This window comes from Pituophis catenifer, unplaced genomic scaffold (assembly GCF_029215685.1).
Source record: "Pituophis catenifer annectens isolate HBS135680 unplaced genomic scaffold, rPitCat1.0.hap2 SCAF_4, whole genome shotgun sequence".
In the NCBI taxonomy this organism is placed as follows: domain Eukaryota; kingdom Metazoa; phylum Chordata; class Lepidosauria; order Squamata; family Colubridae; genus Pituophis; species Pituophis catenifer.
Window position 1 is genome coordinate 122,839,709 of NW_027256884.1, and position 18,784 is coordinate 122,858,492.

General features: G+C 41.0%; 1 protein-coding gene across 1 annotated transcript in view; it reads right to left on the reverse strand.

Annotated features, from left to right (window-relative positions):
* Positions 1-514: 514 nt before the first annotated feature.
* The window catches only part of TMEM135 (transmembrane protein 135), a 178,667-nt gene continuing 160,397 nt past the window's right edge, over positions 515-18,784 (reverse strand). The window contains exons 10-15 of the mRNA XM_070944028.1: positions 10,028-10,195; positions 7,280-7,343; positions 4,887-4,963; positions 3,848-3,946; positions 2,393-2,460; positions 515-983 (exon numbers count right to left, since the gene is read on the reverse strand). Of these exons, the coding sequence (XP_070800129.1) occupies positions 845-983; positions 2,393-2,460; positions 3,848-3,946; positions 4,887-4,963; positions 7,280-7,343; positions 10,028-10,195 (615 nt within the window). The 3' untranslated portion in view covers positions 515-844. The remainder of the gene's footprint in view (positions 984-2,392; positions 2,461-3,847; positions 3,947-4,886; positions 4,964-7,279; positions 7,344-10,027; positions 10,196-18,784) is intronic.

Below are 18,784 nucleotides of genomic sequence, written 5' to 3' on the forward strand. Positions count from 1 at the left end.
AAATGTCCGACTCCCCCCCCCCCTTTTTTTTTTACCTCTCAGTGTGCAACTGGGTTTGGAGAGTAGATGCTCTCAGAAGGCAGTATTCAAAGCCAAAGTTGGATATAAACAGTGCAGCTGTATAAATAAAATACCGATATTGCCTTTTTTAAAACAATTGTCAAGAGCCATAATAATCTTTTTTTAAAAAAAAAAAATCCATCTAAAAGAAAATCTTTTCCGCTAGAATCTGATCTGCAACTATAGCATGCATATACATATATTTGTTTTACGTATCTTTTATTTCTAAATGTAAAAATATCATTTTTCTTTTTTCTGTTTCTTTTCTTTTTTTAAAAAAGCTACCTACTGGAATGAATCAGAGTGAACTGTGGATGTATATCTTTTAAACCAGGGGTCTCCAACGTTGGCAACTTTAAGACTTGTGGACTTCAACTCCCAGAATTCCTCAGCCAGCTCTGCTGGCTGAGGAATTCTGGGAGTTGAAGTCCACAAGTCTTAAAGTTGCCAACGTTGGAGACCCCTGGTTTAAATCACATCTGGGCATTTAAAAAAAAAATTTTTTTTTCATATATTAATCCATTGATATATAATGCTATTTTTTTTAAAAAAAAAACAATCTACCAGGTTGTGTCAACCAGCCACAGTGATCCAGAGCTTCTATCTAAGAAGGGAAGTGGAATTAAGCCACACCTTGCAACGGTGTTTCAGTATTTTGATTGTATAACATAACTCACTGAAACAATACTGATGTGGAACACAAGCAGTCTTCCATCTATTTGACTGTTAAGTTAATTAACTCTTTAGGACAGCCGGTGGTAAAACATAATCACAAACGGATGCATCAGTTCCAAGACTTTTGAATAGGTCTTGCTGGTGGCATAACTGTATATCTTGGGTCGAGTTCTGGACAGAAATCCTTAAAATACATAGATGCTTCGGTACCGAATACATCCAGTGCTTTTCTGTTCATGACACCAAATCTAGAAAATGAAAGATCCAAAATTAATGTACTATATAACTCAGGGAATAAAGCAACAGAAAACAGGATTATGAACTCCGTGGTATGAATTTAACTTTTTTTTTTTTTTACGGCAAAGTTTAAAAAATTAAAACCATGTTTATCCCACTGAAAAACAATCGTGAAATAATACATTTATTAAAAGAAGCATGCAATGATATCTTAAGAGAAATATAATAAACATATGCTACTATGTTTGTATACTACTTTGGTAAAATGATAAGAAATGGCAAAAATATTTTCCAATAAACCCGACTAAAATGTTCCTTATCCTGTTAAAGGCCTTCAAAAATTTCAGATGTTTGATATTTTTTTTCTCCAATGTTTCAAACAAACTCTTTTATTAGACTTCTTGTATAAGACTAACCAACTTTCAGTGAATGTTATTTCTGTTAGCCAAGTAGATGAGAAAAGGTTGCAATCTGAAATATTATTCTATTTCTCTTTGGGACTAACGAAGGTTAAAATAAAAATGCATGCAAACTAAAATTGTGATAAAAATGACACTCCTTGCCTGAATCACTGCTGTTTTGGGGCACAAGTACAAAACTTATGTACTGAATGCGCCGAAATGGATAAATTAACGATGGAGATCAGAGAAGACTCGTGTCTTCTATTATAATTATAAAGTGTGGAATAGGTTTTATACATGGTTGGAAAAGAGAAATCAAATTAAGAAATAAGAATATAAAGTAAAATTAGATATTAACATACTGGATATAAATGTAAATAATGATCCTGCTAACAAAACAGTTAATTATGAATATTTAAAAATAAAGAGAAAGAGCGGGAGGATAAAAGCTAAGAGTAAAAACAAAAGTCGATGCAGAAAGTTGTAAAATTGTATATATCTATTGTTAGTATTGTATTTTAATGTCTGGTGTACGTGTGTTTTTGTTTTTTGTTTTTGTCTCTTGATTTCTTTTGCTATTGGGTGTTTGGTTTTAAAATGTAAAATACTCAATAAAAATTATTTTATATATATAAAAAAATCTTATGTACTGAAGGACAATCTTAAGTGAACCCAGCCTTCATGTAAGCTCCTAGAATGCTTTTTATTTTTTTAAAAAAAATCATCTTAATTGACCATCTCATCATTTAACACAAAATGCCTTCAAAATTCCTTTAAAAAAAGAAAGTCTGGTACCCACCATGTTTCTTACAGAATTGGGCAATGGTAATCATTGAGGCCCAAAGGTGCTTTTTCCAAAAAGCGACTGGACTTTCTTGTTCATTTGTTTTTCCGTTGAAAACTTATCGTTTCTCATCCAAGAAGCTTCCAAGAAAGTCCAGTTGCCTTTTGGAGAAAAAAAAACGTGACTTGGACGATTGAGAATCTCCATGGACATGAAACTACTGTGAGTTACTCACCTTCCTTTTGTTAATCGCGATAGGAATTTCCAGTATGAAGGTCTCAGATTATGGACTTCCATCACAGCCTAAAACAAACAAAAAAAAAATCCTGGCTTTAAGTTGGGAATTCAATTCAATATTTTGCTATAGTCACCTCACTCCATCAGAATCTGGGCATCTTACAAAATGCTGCCCTCTCCCCCCCACTCCGCCTCCCCAAAAAACCCCAATTAAAACAGTTAGCAAGTAGCCGGGACTAAAACAATCAGAACAATAAACAGCACAAATATACAGTTGCAAGAAAAAGTATGTGAACCCCTTGGGATTACGTGGAGTTTTGCATGAATTGGTCATAAAATGTGCTCTGAACTTCATCTAAGTCACAACAATAGAAAAACACAGTCTGCTTAAAATAATACTACACAAACATTAGATGTTGCCATGGTTTAATTAAACATAACATGTAAACATTCACAGTGCAGGGAGGAAAAAGTATGTGAGCCCCTAGTCTAATGACTTCTCCAAGAGCTGATTGGAGCCAGGAGCGAGCCAGCCTTGACTCCAATCAGTGTGATGATATTGGATGTGTTGCTGACAGCTGTCCTGCCCTTTAAAAACACACACCTGTTTTGGGTTTACTGGTTTCAAGAAGCACTGTCTGATGTGAACCATGCCTCGCAGAAAAGAGCTCTCAGAAGACCTACGATCAAGAATTGTTGACTTGCATGAAGCTGGAAAGGGTTACAAAAGTATCTCCAAAAGCCTTGATGTTCATGTGTCCACGGTAAGACAGACTGTCTACAAATGGAGAAAGTTTAGCACTGTTGCTATTCTCCCTAGGCGTGGTCGTCCTGTAAAAATGACTGCAAGAGCACAGCGCAGAATGCTTCATGAGGTAAAGAAGAATCCTAGAGTGTCAGCTAAAGACCTACAGAAATCTCTGGCACATGCTAACATTTTTGTTGACACATCTACAATAAGGAAAACATTAAACAAGAATGGAGTACATGGGAGGACACCACGGAGGAAGCCATTGCTGTTCAAAAAAAATATTGCAGCATGTTTGAAGTTTGCAAAAGAGCACCTGGATGTCCCACAGCACTACTGGCAAAATATACTGTGGACAGATGAAACCAAAATTGAGTTGTTTGGGAAGAACACACAACACTATGTGTGGAGAAAAAAAGGCACAGCACACCAACATCAAAACCTCATCCCCACTGTAAAACATGGCGGAGGGAGCATCATGGTTTGGGGCTGCTTTGCTGCCTCAGGGCCTGGACGGATTGTTGTCATTGATGGGAAAATGAAAATGAATTCCAGAGTTTATCAAGACATTTTGCAGGAAAACATACGACCATCTGTCTGCCAACTGAAGCTCCACAGAGGATAGGTGATGCAACAGGACAATGACCCAAAGCATACAAGTAATTCAACAAAAAAAGAGTTCGAACCTAAAAAACAAAAACTTACAGCTTGGAAGCAGATGGCGGTGGATATAGCGTAGATTATACTGTCTGCGTGAGGAAAATAAGGAACCTTTCCAGCTTCAATGCCTTTGAAATACATAGTCTATAAAATTAAAAAGAAAACACACAAAAAAATCAAATGAGCAAGCGAATGAGTTTCCAAAAAGACCAATGATGCAAGGTTAGGCACAAGAAAAATGACTGTGTTGTGGCCCGCCAGCGGCCAATGGAGCTGTGGCAGACAGTGAGGAGGTTGGGGTGAACATGGGCCAGTCCTGGAGTCTGGGGAAGGCTCTGATGAGGGCTCTGCGTCAGAGGCAGAGAGGGGGCCAGGGCTGTCTGACAGTTGTCAACTGCCTTCGGAGTCAGACATCAGTGGGGCAGAAGAACAGCTGGAGCCTATTCCCAGTGTGTGCATGCGCAGTTGCCAGACAAAAGGAACAGCTAAGGAACAAGGGTCGACTCGGGAGTAAAGTCACAGGTGGACAGTGAATGGCCCCTCCCACAGGGAATAAAGAGGAGTGAAAGGGGAGGGGAGTTTGCATGAGACAATTAGTTCGCTTAATTGGTTCGTGACTCTCAGAGACTTCTTGCCAAGTTTTGAAGATATCGGCCTGGCAGCTCTCCAAGCCAGATAAGGTCTGTGACTGCAAATTCTCCCTTGGAAGATTTTGCTGAATGTGAATGAGAGAAATTCACAGTAACTTAATAAAAAGGGTTTTTTGTCGGGACAAGGAGTCTGCTTCGTGCTCTTGGGAAGCCTAGGTCAGAACAGACAGGGAGTAAACCCTACAAGGCTTTTTAAAAAGCAGCAGCGGAATCAGTTGGGTATAATCCCAACTAGTGCTAGTTGCTGCACTTAGTTTGGGTAATGAAACATCTGCAAGAAAACAACCAAGCTCAGAGAGCATCAAGGACCCTTCATTTCAACCCTGAGCTACAAATATTCTTCTTTATTGGAAGCTTGAGCTGGAGTATCACTGGATGAAACGAATTCTGCCGTTCCTGAGGAAAAGATATTCTGACAGCACAGAGAGGCCTACCTCTACTAGTTTGGAAGCCAGATACATTGAAATAGTTGTGCTTTTGTAAAACATCATGGACAATCCTGCTAGGGGTCCTGTGAGGTTAAAAAAAAAAGAAAAAAAAGAAAGCAAGTTAGCCAAATTCTGGATACTGGGCCACATGAAATTCTACTATAGCAGTTCCCAAATAAATGGAGAGAAAGGGAGTCCAGCTGGATTAAAAGAAGTTTAATCTTTTAATCTAATTCATCCTGTCTCACCTTTGTGAACAACTTGATGTCACTGAGACATCGTTGCCAGAGATGGGATTCATATATAATTTATCGACCGGTTTGCCCAGCACCGAAAATGTGAGAGCACACGCCCCACCTCCGCGCATGTACCTGGGTTTCCGTGCATGTGCTTTGCTGGCGCGCAGGCCTTCCGCACATGCGCCTGGCCTCAAAAACGTGCCTAAATAGGACAGCATAGAGCCAGGGCAGGTGGGCCAGCCCACCTGCGATTTCCACTACCGGTTCGCCTGAGCTGGTCCGAACCGGCTGAATACCACCTCTGACCATTGCACATTGAAGTTTTATAAAGAGCTCAGTTACTTCAGGTAAAACAGATCAGCCTTCCCTTTCCGATTTGCTCCACAGAATCATGTTGGAGAACGCTAATATAGCCCCGTGACCATCAGGAGCCACTTAAAACTTGATGCTCTAGCTGTCTACTCTCTGAAGCCACTTGCAAATTATGTATATCACATCACTGGTAGAAAATGTTACACTTGAGTCATTTTAATTGCTTTTAAATTTGTTTTATAAATTGGGGTGTTTTAAATTTGTTTTGAGCCAAAGTATTTAATGTATTTTTAAATGGTTTTTTTAACGTTTGTACTATGTGTATTTTATCTTTTGGCTGTTCACCGCCCTGAGTCCTTCGGGAGTAGGGCGGTATATTAATTAATTAATTAATTAATTAATTAATTAATTAATTAATTAAATAAATAAATTTGCTGTGTGAAGAAAAGATTCCTTTGGTTTGTCCTACATCTTTTATCATTCAACTTGATTCATGATTTTTAACACCATGAAAAGAAGGGGGAAAAGATAGCACAATGATCAGTATATTCCCTTGATCTGCTACTGAACTCATATATTCAAGACCATTCCGAGGTCCATTCTTTCTTATTTCTTAGTGACCTTTCTTTTAATTCCTTTACAAGTTCTCTTGGGGTTCTTTCAGTTTTGACAATCTCTTCTAACATTATTCTCAGTCCCCCCAAAAAACCTGATTTTTCAATACTGCAAACATTCTGTTCCAGACATAGTCTACATACCATCTTTGTGTTATTACAGTAGCCAGTTTAATAATTTATAAAGGCTTTCTTGCAATCATTTATGGAGGTTCCACCCTATAAGATGTCCCAAAGGTGCTTTTTCAAGAGGCAACTGGACTTTCTTTTTTTTTTCTTTGAAGACGTTTCGCTTCTCATCCAAGAAGCTTCTTCAGTTTATTCCAAGTTTGGTTTTTCCTATTCTCCCTTCAAGCGTGCTGGAGAGCTAGTTTATCGTTTCGTTCTGCTGGCAGTGTCTACTTCCTACCATGTCAACTTGTTCCTCTCAACCTGACATGTTGGGAGAATAATAGCTCGGGTACCATCTGGGTAGAGAGGATGCCTCTAAAGCATCTCAAAACTGGTCCCACTGGCACCATCTAAACACTGACTAAGAGAGGAAGCCAATTATTAACGGAGTTTTAGTATTACCAGGTGCCTTGCTGGAATGGTGAAAAGCCTGAGGCAAGGAGATTGCTCAAATGGGAGACTGTGAGTATCTCTTTTTTATGTCATGAAAGGACCAAAGACCCAAACAAAAAACCTTGAGGCTTTGTACAGACACTGGTTCGCTAAATTGTCGCTGCAAATTTGCTAATGGAAGCAGCAGCAATTCTTCCAAAGTAAAACAACTTTCTGCTTCTTTTCAGTGCAACTCCATAAAAACTGGAGATGACATTCTATGGAGATTCTCAGTCATCCAGGTCATGGTTGTCCCAAAAGTGCTTTTTTCAGGAGCCAACTGGACTTTCTTGTTTGTTTGTTTGTTTTTGAAAACGTTTCACTTCTCATCCAAGAAGCTTCTTCAGTTCTAGCTGGATGGTGGGGAATGGAAGAATCCATCCAGCCAGAGCTGAAGACGCTTCTTGGATGAAAAGTGAAATGTCTTCAAAGAATAACAAGAAAGTCCAGTTGCATTTTGAAAAAGCACTTTGGGGACAACCATGACCTGGATGACCGAGAATCTTCATAGATAAGATGCACAACATTATTCTCCAGAAAGTATCAGAAGGCTTTTACTCTTAAAGAGATGCATGGAAACTACTAACTTTGGGAATCTGAGGGAGACTGTTGGGAGGAAATGTAGATTTACCTGCAATGAGTGCGTGTACTTCATCGTCCAGGTTCCGGATCCATCGCAGGAAACAGCTTGTACCCTGCATTTTTAAGGAAATCATGGCAACATTTTTGTCATTGCAACACAATAATTTAGTAACAAAGATCCCAATAATAGACTTAGAATTTAATCAAGCCAAGAAAACTGCTGATTGTGGCTTCAGTTTTGATCACTATTTTATAACGCCCTGTGCTATGACTTATAAACTAAACTGAACACTGTATTTAGATATATGTTAAAGGTTGTTCAACAGGAAAACGCTTCAGGCAAATTCAAAGGTATAGGAGCGTTTGTGTGCGTGCAAATGTATATGTTCTTTCCTTCCAAGGCAGATTTTATTCAGTTATTTAATGATTAACAAAGTGTTATCTCAAAAATCCTCCTCACACAAAGAAGCCTGTATGTTTCTTATCTACTGTAAACTTCTATTGTGGAGAATTTGCTTCACCAATACGTTTAGGCATTGCATATAAAACTGTACATAGTTACGTTTAACAGTAACACCGCTTTAAACTTAATGTAAATCACTTTAAACTTGACTGCAAAAAAAAAAAAAGATTTTTGTAACCGAGTTGTCAAAGTCTGGAATTCAGGATTCAGTTGTCTCAGCTGACTTTCATGGTTTTAATTCTAATTTAACTTCTGTGGACCTCACCCCATGTTTCCTAAGGAGGCACGTCTAAGTGCACTAATGTGCCTATTGCCCCATTTGTTTTCATTTTGCTTGTTCGAATTTGTAATTTTCGCTTGACAAATAAATGTAAATAAATAAATAAACATTAGACAGGTAGCTAAGAAAGTTTGGTGCAGTGGTTAAAATACTGGAACAGGAGACTGTGAGTTCTAGTCCCGGAACTGTCCCAAGCCTGTAACAGGAGACCGTGAGTTCTAGTCCCACCTTAGGCATGAAAACCAGCTGGGGGACTTTGAGGCAGTCACTCCTTCTCAGCCCAACCCACCTCACAGGGTTGTTGTGTGGGGGAAACAGGAGAAGGAAGGAATATTAGGTACGTTCGCTGCCTTGAATTACTTATAAAAATAACAAAAGTGAGACGTAAATATATAAATAAGCAATAAAAAGTGATATCCCAGTACAATAGAATGCAGGCCCTGGATGATAAGGGGGCCATATTAGTACTGTACTCCTCTAGTAAAAATCTCCTCGGATATAACAACCTACTACTTCAGGGAGAAAAGTTTAACGTAGTGCCTACAAAAGGTATTTTACACGAAGACAGCATTACAGAACGAGAAATCATTCCCTTCATTGATTTCTAGTCTGAAGTTTTACCATTCCTGGCTCAGGAATTCTGGGAGTTGAAGTCCATAAGTCATAAAAGGGCCACAGTTCCCCACCCCTGCATTAGACAATCCACCTATTTAGGTTTCTAATTTGTAGAACGTAGAAAGAAATAAGTTCTACACAAAGCAATGTTTTCGCTGTGCACTGGAGCTAGCAAAAAAAAAAAAAAAAACAGGCATATACAGAAAGTGGGAATTGCTTTCATAGCAAACCTATTTGTCGTCGTGAGGAAAATAAGAGGAGGAAGGAATATGTTGTATGTTCACCGCCTTGAGTTATTTGTAAAAATAATGGAGGCGGGAAATAGGTAGGTAGGTAGGTAGGTAGGTAGGTAGGTAGGTAGGTAGGTAGGTAGGTAGGTAGATAGATAGATAGATAGATAGATAGATAGATAGATAGATAGATAGATAGATAACTAAATAACTAACTGACTAACTAACTAAATAAATAAATACAATAGATTGATTAAAAATTAATTTTAACCAAACTAATAGCATTAATTCATTAAAATTTAAGTTAATTAAAAATATTCGAGGTGGATTTATAAAGGTAAAAGTTAAAGGTTCCCCTCGCACATATGTGCTACTCGTTCCGGACTCTAGGGGGCGGTGCTCATCTCCATTTCAAAGCCAAAGAGCCAGCGCTGTCTGAAGACTTCTCCGTGGTCATGTGGCCGGCATGACTAAATGCCATAGGCGCACGGAACGCTGTTCCCTTCCCACCAAAGGTGGTCCCTATTTTTCTACTTGCATTTTTTTATGTGCTTTCGAATTGCTAGGTTGGCAGAAGCTGGGACAAGTCACGGGAGCTCACCCCATTATGCGGCACTAGGGATTCGAACCACTGAACTGCCGCCCTTTCGATCAACAAGCTCGGCATCTTAGACACTGAGCCACAGAGTCCCTTATAATAACCACTAAACCAAACTTCCATTCTAAGCTTCCATTCTATGATAATACTAAACGGTTGTTGTTTTTTAACCCTCACATTTTTGCCGCTCACTTTCAGCCCTTGCTTTTTTTTCTCCTAGCTTACCGAGTAATGGAATTTTATAAAGACTTCAGGTCAGAGAAAGCAAAATCATGTGAATTTCCACCTTGCCCCTATTAGGGAGGTTACGAATTTCTGACGGAAACCCACCAATGTGGGCTTAGTGAGCTAATGCTCACTAAGGAGCATTCTGCCTTTTATCCATATTAGATTTTTTTTAAAAAAAAACGAGGTTGGTTAGTGCCAACGTATTTTTTTACCCCCTTCAAAACTGTTTGCAAATAAAATGTTTAATTTAGCTTCGAGAGATACTCTGCTCCAGAATAATAAAGGTACTTTTAGCTAAAGGGTTGCAACGGCAGCAGCTGCTGACGCCAGATGAGGAGCTTAGCATAATCACGTTCTAATTTTTCAGCACTTTTGAAACTTACTTTGTATATGCTGACAAATGACCCAAGGAAAGCTCCAAGCTGGAAGTTTTCTTTGTTGTAGAAAAGCGAGAGAAGCCGGGATGGATTTGTAAACAGATGTCGGAATGCGGATGGGATGCGAAGGCAACACTGGATCAAGTATCCGACGCTAAACATCCTAATGAAACCCTGGAAAAGATATTAAGAAGGTGCCATGAGAGAGAGAGAAAACAGTCTCGGGAATTCCATTCACAAAGAATAATTTGGTTACATTAACAGAGGGATGGAATCAAGATCACGTGAAGTGTTAATACCACTTTATAAGGCCTTGGTAAGGCCACACTTGGAATACTGCATCCAGTTTTGGTCGCGACGATGTAAGAAAGAGACTCTAGAAGGGAAGTCTAGAAAGAGTGCAGAGAAGAGCAACAAAGATGATTAGGAGACTAGAGGCTAAAACATATGAAGAACGGTTGCAGGAACTGGGTATGTCTAGTTTAATGAAAAGAAGGACTAGGGGAGACATGATAGCAGTGTTCCAATATCTCAGGGGCTGCCCCAAAGAAGAGGGAGTCAAGCTACTCTCCAAAGCACCTGAAGGCAGGACAAGAAGGAATGGGTGGAAACTAATCAAGGAGAGAAGCAACCTAGAACTAAGAGAAATTTCCTGACAGTTAGAACAATTCATCAGTGGAACAACTTGCCTCCAGAAGTTGGGAATGCTCCAACACTGGACGTTTTTAAGAAGAGATTGGACAACAATTTGTCTCAAATGGTATAGAGTTTCCTCCTAAGTAGGGGGTTGGGATAGAAGACCTCCAAGGTCCCTTCCAACTCTGTTATTCTATTCTATTCTATTCTATTCTATTCTATTCTATTCTATTCTATTCTATTCTATTCTATTCTATTCTATTCTATTCTATTCTATTCTATTCTATTCTTTCCACTTTTTACTAAATGCCCTTGTTGTTCCAATTTGTTTTATCTCAAAATTTTACCACTGGATCAATCTGATTTGTGTTTCCTATTCTCCACCCGGGTACCGTTTTATGGTCTGCATGGTACATTGTAATACAGGTAGCCCTCGACTTATGACAACTGAGCCCAAAATTTCTGTTGGTAAGTGAGACATTTGCTAAGTGAATTTTGCCCCGTTTTATGACCTTTCTTGCCTCAGTCGTTAAATGAATCGCTGTGGTTGGTAAGTGATTCTGGCTTCCGCGTTGACTTTGCTGGTCAGAAGGTCGCAAAAAAGGTGACTGCATGATCTTGGGACACAGCAACGGTTGTAAGTGTGAACTGGTTGCCAAGCATCCGAATTTTGATCACATGATCATGGGGATGCTGGAAAGGTCGTTAAAGGTGAAAAATGGTCGTAAGTCACTTTTTATGAGTGCCTATCATCCTTTTCTTTTAATGACCCCATAATCCCTTGCCGGTGGGAGGGGGGGAAGAGGAGGCAGTCTGGGCAACTGAATGGAGCTGAGTGTTTACTGGCCGGATGCCCTTCCTGTCGCCAATGCAGAGTTATATCCAGCAGATATGTTCTCAACATGCCCAGAGAGAGAAATATCTGCCTAGGATCGAACTCACAACCGCCTGATTGTGAGGCGACAGCTCCACCTCTAGGCCACCGCACCACTCATGAGGAGTACCTATACACTACCTATATAGGTACTCCTCAACTTACAACCATTTGTTTAGTGACCATTCGAAGTTACAACTGCACTAAAAAAGGGACTTATGACCATTTTTCACGCTTACAACTATTGCAGCATTCCATGGTCAAGTGATTAAAATTTGAGAGTTTAGCAACTGGTGTGTATTTATGACAGTTGCAGCATCCCAAAGTCACGTGACCATCATTGAAACTTTCTTCCCAGATGGCTTCCAACCGACAAAGTCAATGGGGGAAAGCCAGATTCACTTAGTAACCACATGATTTACTTAACAACCACAGTGATTCCCTTAACAAGAGTGGCAAAACAGATGGTAAAATGAGGCAGAATTCATTTAGCAACTGTCTTGCTTAGCAACGGAAATTTTGGGCTCCACTGTGATCAAAAGACTTACCTGTATTACCTCTAACCCTTTTTAGATAGTTTAGAACAACTATTATTTTTCCTTTTATCTTAATTAAGGGTGACTCTTGTGTTTTTATTTGTTGGTCTGTGGTCGAATAAAGATTTGGTTTGATTTCAGCTTCACTGTAAAACAGGCATTTCATGTCAAGACTTGAGATGGACAGTTTTCATTTCGCCTGGAAGCCACAGATTAGAAACCAAGTTGTATTTCCAAACTTTTCAGGATGTGAAAAAGAAGAGTGCCTTGGCTGACATTACTTTTCGTCGAGAAATCTCCAAATTGTTGTTGGCTCTTCTCTTTTGACACCTTCACAAAAATCTTAGGAAGCCAATTAGAAGATGCTGACTGATTTACCCAAAGAGACAGTGGTGAAATCTAAATTTCTTTCCTACCGGTTCTGTGGGCGTGGCTTGGTGGGCGTGTGTGTCATGTGACTGGGTGGGCATGGCTATGTAACCATGTGACTGGGGGATCAAAAGACAGAAACTCACTAAGAATGTCCTGCTGGAGCAGGGTTGGACTAGATGACCTACAGGTCCCTTCCAGCCCTGGATTATCCTTTGAAGCTGCCTCTAGTGCCTGGTTTGTACTCCTTCCTTCCTCTCCTTTTTCCTTCCCCCACTACCTCCCTGGAGAACTGGTAGTAAAAAAAATGCTAAAAAAGTTTTTAAAAAAAGTTCCGATGATCGTGGGTCACTCAGCTGATCATCGGAACTTTTTTTAAAACATTTTTTTACTACCGGTTCAAGCGAACCGGACCGAACCGGTAGCATTTCATCCCTGCCAAGAGATCTTTGAAACTGACATTGTTATGACCGAGTAAAAATCTGAACCTAAGTCAGCTCTACACAAGAAATCTGTAGGCTATCACTCTACAAACATTCAACAACTCCTCGGGGAAGAATGAACTTCTTGATTCCCAGCTCAGCTATTTATTTTTAATAGACCTTGAGCATTTCCTTTTCGTGGAGTAATTTGGGCAGCTAGTCACGACCTACAACCATGTAGCCGTTCTGTGGATCTGCTGGTAGCACTTAAGATAAAAATAAAAAAACAAACAGCCTGAGGATTTATTTCACTAACTCATCCCACACCCTTCCTTGGCATCCTAAAAGGAGAGTGTTCCATTTCCCCTCTCTTTTGTGAATCGATCTGTCTAAACAAATTAGCTCCATCAATCAATTCGTCTCTGCTTTGCCTTAGTGGCGGCGGGGGTGGGGTGGGGGCTTTTTAAGCGGAGAGCTAGTTCTGAATGACAAATTGAAGAGCCTTAGTTTCACTCACAAGAGAAAGTTAAATCTCTTGTTCCTTAGTATCATTCCCATGCATGGACCAAGCCTCAGTACTGGGTTGTGAAACAGATAGCAAAACACTGTGGTGAGAAAGATCTTACACAGAAGTGGTATTCAGCCGGTTCGGACCAGTTCAGGCGAACTGGTAGCTCTATCAGTTGGCCCCGCCCACCCGCCCCCGCTCTACCCTGTCCTTTATTTCCTGCTTTGTAGCTCATCTCAATCGCGCGGCACAGCTGATTTCCCGCACCCCCTTGTTGTACTACTTACCGTTGCTGACTTGGAAGGTAAGCATCTGAGCTTCTAAATGCTCCATTCTCAGCGCTGCGTGCAAGCGCCTTAGGCACATGCGAAAGCGCGCACTCACCGAAACGGTTGTTAAACCGGCAGCATGCCACTACTGCTCTTACAGTCTTCTCAGTCAATATTGGGATGGAGGAATATGTGACCAGGGGATTTGGGCAGGCCGATGCAACACACGTCATTGGAGGTGGGCTTTTCTCCTTTCACTTTGCTACTGAATCAGGGGTGAAATGCTCCCAGTTCAGACCGGATCGCCCGATCCGGTAGCGATGGAGGCGGGTGGTTCGGAGAACCGGTGGCAAAAATCCCTGCCCCCCCCCACCATGCCCAGCTGAGCCGCACAATCATCAGAGGCTTTTTTTTTACTTTTAAAAGCATTTTTTCTACAACCTCTTCGGCCGAAAAAATGCTTTTAAAAGTTAAAAAAAAAGCCTCTGATGATCGTGCGGCTCAGCTGGAATCATCAAAGGCTTTTAAAAGAAAAAAAAAACCCCTTTTTTTCTTTTAAATGCCTCTGACGATCCAAGCTGAGTTGCCTGATTGGCAGAGACTTTTTTTTCTTTTAAATGCCTCTAACGATCACGCAACTCAGCTTGGATCGTCAGAAGCATTTAAAAGAAAAAAAGTCTCTTCCGATCAGGCAAGTCAGCTGCGATCATCAGAGCCTTTTGAAAGCATTTTGAAAGCATTTGTAGAAAAAAGTTTTAAAAGTAAAATAAAAAAAAAAAATTGGCCACACCCACCGTCACATTACCCCACCACCACCACCAAGCCACACCCACAGAACTGGTAAGTAACAAATTTTAGATTTCACCACTGTAGTGAACGTTCCAAAAATGGTGGAGTCTGTGCAAGGAGCACACAAAGCCATCGGGGTGAATGCACCAAGACCACAACGTTTTAAGGGAAAAACACTCCGAACCCAAAGATATTTATGAAAGCATGGGAACTGAGCACGTTCGACTCTTTCAGTTTGTTCAAGAACTACTTTGCAAAGGATACACTGGAGCAAAAGGAGATTTAGATGTTGCAAAGAGTTCCAATCAATGCTAATTAGTAAATTTAATCGTTCGTTTCAATATCTAGTCCACCCTCAGGGCTATGAATACATTGTACGTGCTATTATCTAAAGCAGACTTCCTATCACATGCCTGAGAGGTTTGCAGCTGTCAGAATAACTATTTCTTCTGCTTCTTCATAGATTCAGTTTATTGATTTATTTAGCGTACGGCATATTACATGGACTAGCAAGCTATATTAACATTTCATCTAGATTAGCAGGACCCAATGAAATATAAATGTTAAAAAGATCTATGTTCAATTGCTTAACGCATTGTAAGCCGCCCTGAGTCTCCGGAGAAGGGCGGCATATAAATCAAATTAAAAAAAAAAAAAAATGTCTGTGGAGATTCTCAATCATCCAGGTCATGGTTGTCCCAAAGGTGCTTTTTTCAAGAGGCAACTGGACTTTCTGTTTTTTTTTTTTTCTTTGAAGACGTTTCGCTTCTCATCCAAGAAGCATGTTCAGAACCGAAAAAGCTTCTTGGGCGAGAAGCGAAACGTTTTCGAAGAAAAAAACCCAGAAAGTCCAGTTGATTCTTGAAAAAGTACCTTTGGGATGATCTATGTTCAAATACCAATGTCTGGGCCATCTAACTAACCACTGAAATGCCGAATCGTTTATATTAAAAACATCAGATACTGGACCGGTATATGCCCTCAGCTTACAGCTGGCCACAGTCAAAACAATGTCAGTTTGATGTGGGACTCCGCAGTCACACTGAAGGGAGTATCTCCCCTCATCTGATTGAGAACATGGAGGAACATTTGCTTTCAAGTTACTTTGGCAGCTAGTAAAGTTGTTTGAGAATGGGGTAGCCTGTCTAAACTTTCATATTGGTTGTTGGTTTCATATTGGTGTTGGTTATCACCTTTAAAGAGCTCCATGGCATAGGACCTAGTTATCTTCGAGACCGCTTGCTGCTACCGACGGCCTCCCATCAACCTGTGCGCTCCCACAGAGACGGCCTCCTCGGGGTGCCATCAGCCAAACAATGTAGGCTGGTGACCCCCAGGGGGAGGGCCTTCTCTGTGGGGGCACCCACCCTCTGGAATCAGCTGCCCCCAGAGATAAGGAGAATCCAAGACCTCCGTGCCTTCCGCCGTGCCCTTAAAACCTTCTTTTTCCAGCAAGCCGGGCTGGCCTAACACTTTTTTTTTTAATTTTATTTTAAATATTTTATTGTTAAGAAATTGTTATAATACAATTTTTGTCCATCCGGTTACATGGTATAGGAAAAGGAAATAAATACAAATTCAGATGTATGTACATATAGATGATCTTTGCTACTCAGTTACATGGTATATAAATGTATACTTATATCATTGTTAATGTATATATATATAATGGGTCTTTAAAGGTAGATTAATAGATACATAAGTCATATCTTTTGCCTAACACTTTTTAAAATGTTTTTAATTGTCTGTTATTGTTTTTAATCATGGGGCCAAATTTATATATATCTTTTTAATTGTATTTTAATGTTTATAGTTTATGCTTTTACTTGGCTGTTCACCGCCCTGAGTCCTCAGGGAGAAGGGCGGTATACAAATTTATTTATTTATTTATTTATTTATTTATTTATTTATTTATTTATTTATTTATTTATTTATTTATTTATTTATTTATTTATTTATTTATTTATTTATTTATTTATTTATTTATTTATTTATTTATTTATTTATTTATTTATTATTTATTTATTTATTTATTTATTATTTATTTATTTATAAATAAATAAATATTTACCTGAAGTTCAGTATTCTGCGAGCAAGAAGCTGCTTTAGCAGTGATGTCAGCAAGTAGCCATAAAATAATGGCCAATAATGCCATAAAAAGTCTCAGGTAATAGGGAGGGCAGGCAAAATCATAGCTGTCTACTCATCCATCTGACGTCACTGCCTGTCTTACCGCTGTTTGTTCTGCCTCCAGGTCATCTCCATATACCATAATCCCATGATGGCGAACCTATGGCATGCGTGCCAGAGGTGGCACGCAGAGCCCTCTCTGTGGGCACGCATGCTGTCGCCAGCTGCTCTTCTGGGTTCCATTACGCGCATGCGCACTGGCCAGCTGCTGATCTTCATGCGAAGACCAGCTGTCTGGTGTGCATGCGCGTGACGGAACCCGGAAGAGAGCAGCTGGCCGCCATGCACATGCGCACCGGCCAGCTGCTGGTCTTTGCACGAAGACCAGCTGTCCGGCGTGCATGCGCGTAATGGAACCCGGAAGAGAGCAGTTGTCTGGCGTGCATGCACACAACAGAACCCGGAAGAGCAGCTGGCCGCCATCCACATGCGCATCAGCCAGCTGCTGATCTTTGTGCGAAGACCAGCTGTCCGGCATGCATGCGCATGACGGAACCCAGAAGACAGCAGTTGTCCGGCACGCATGCACACAACGGAACCCGGAAGAGCAGCTGTCTGCCATGCACATGCACACCGGCCAGCTGCTGGTCTTCGCGTGAAGACCAGCTGTCCGGCGTGCATGCGCGTGACGGAACCCGGAAGAGAGCAGTTGTCTGGCGTGCATGCGCACAACAGAACCCGGAAGAGCAGCTGACCGCCATGCACATCGGCCAGCTGCTCTCTTCCGGGTTGCGGCGCTCTGGCGTGCGCGCACACTCTCGCTCCACTTTCGGCACTCAGTGCCGAAAAGGTTAGCCATCACTGCAATTCACATCAAAGGTTTTCAGGAATGTTCTTTCAACTTTCTGCCTATGCGTTAAGAGTAGCATTTTAAAAACCTGGCAACTTGTGTGGACTTCAATGTCATGAATTGCTGGCTGGAATTCTAGGAAATTGAAATCCGCACATCTTAAAAGTTGCCAGGTTTGGAAAAACATTGTAGATTTGTGCTGCTGTCCTCTTTCTAAGGGCCTGCCATTTTGAACATTTCTTTTCGCCTTCACGTAATGTGATTCTCGGGAATCCGTAGGAGTCCTTTGTAAGGCTGTCAAATCAGATTTCTAAACCCTTCTCTCTGTGTCTCACACACACACACACACATAAACTAGCGCCAACATGGCTAAGTGCAAGAGCAAGCATAGTACAACTTATCTGAAAGCAAACAGCTCCAGATGACTCAAGCTACCAAACTGAGCCAAGAAAAAGGCAAAACAATTTCAGAGTCATTAACCTCAAGGAAAATTCCTTTTGGATTCCCAAAATGCAGCCAAAAGTTGTACATGTAAAAAACAGTTTAAAGAAATTAATATTTAGGCCGAGTTAATTTCCTTCCTATCAATAACTGCCTCTCTCGGCTAGGAAATGGAAATGAGCAATGCCCCTAGAACTGGACATGACTGGACATTTTTCTATCTAAATGTACTGGATGACCACAAATTCATTTAGAAGGTGGGTAGTCCTCGACTTATGATCCCAATGGAGCCCAAAATTTCTGCTGCTAAGCAAAACAGTTCTTAAATGAATTTTGCCCCAGTTTATGACCTTTCTGGCCACTGTTGTTAAGAGAATTGCTGCAGCTGTTAAGTTAGTAACATGGCTGTTAAGTGATTCTGGGTTCCCCATTGAGTTTGCTTGTCAGAAGGTCACAAAAGGGGATCACGTGGCCCTAGGACCATGATGGCGAGCCTATGGCACGCATGCCACAGGAGGCACACATAGCCATATTGGTGGGCATGCGAGCGTTGCCCTAGCTCAGCTCCAGCTGATTTTTGGGCCTTCTGGGCCCAATGGAAGTCGGCAAATGGGCTGTTTCCAGTCTCCGGAGGGCCTCCAGGGAGGTGGGAAGGCTGTTTTTGCCCTCCCCAGGCTCCTAGAAAGCCTCTGGAGCCTGGGGAGGGCAAAAAAACAGGCTTACCGTGCCCACCATGCCATCACATGCCAAAAGCAGGGGGAGCATGGGGGGGTCGTGCACGCATGCGTAGGGGGCAGGGCACATAGAATTATAGGTGTGGGCATGCACGCGCACGACCACCCTGCACTCCCCCAACTTTTGGCACGCGATAGCAAAAAGGTTAGCCATCACTGCCCTAGGACATTGCAACCATCATAAAGATGAATCAGTTGCCAAGTG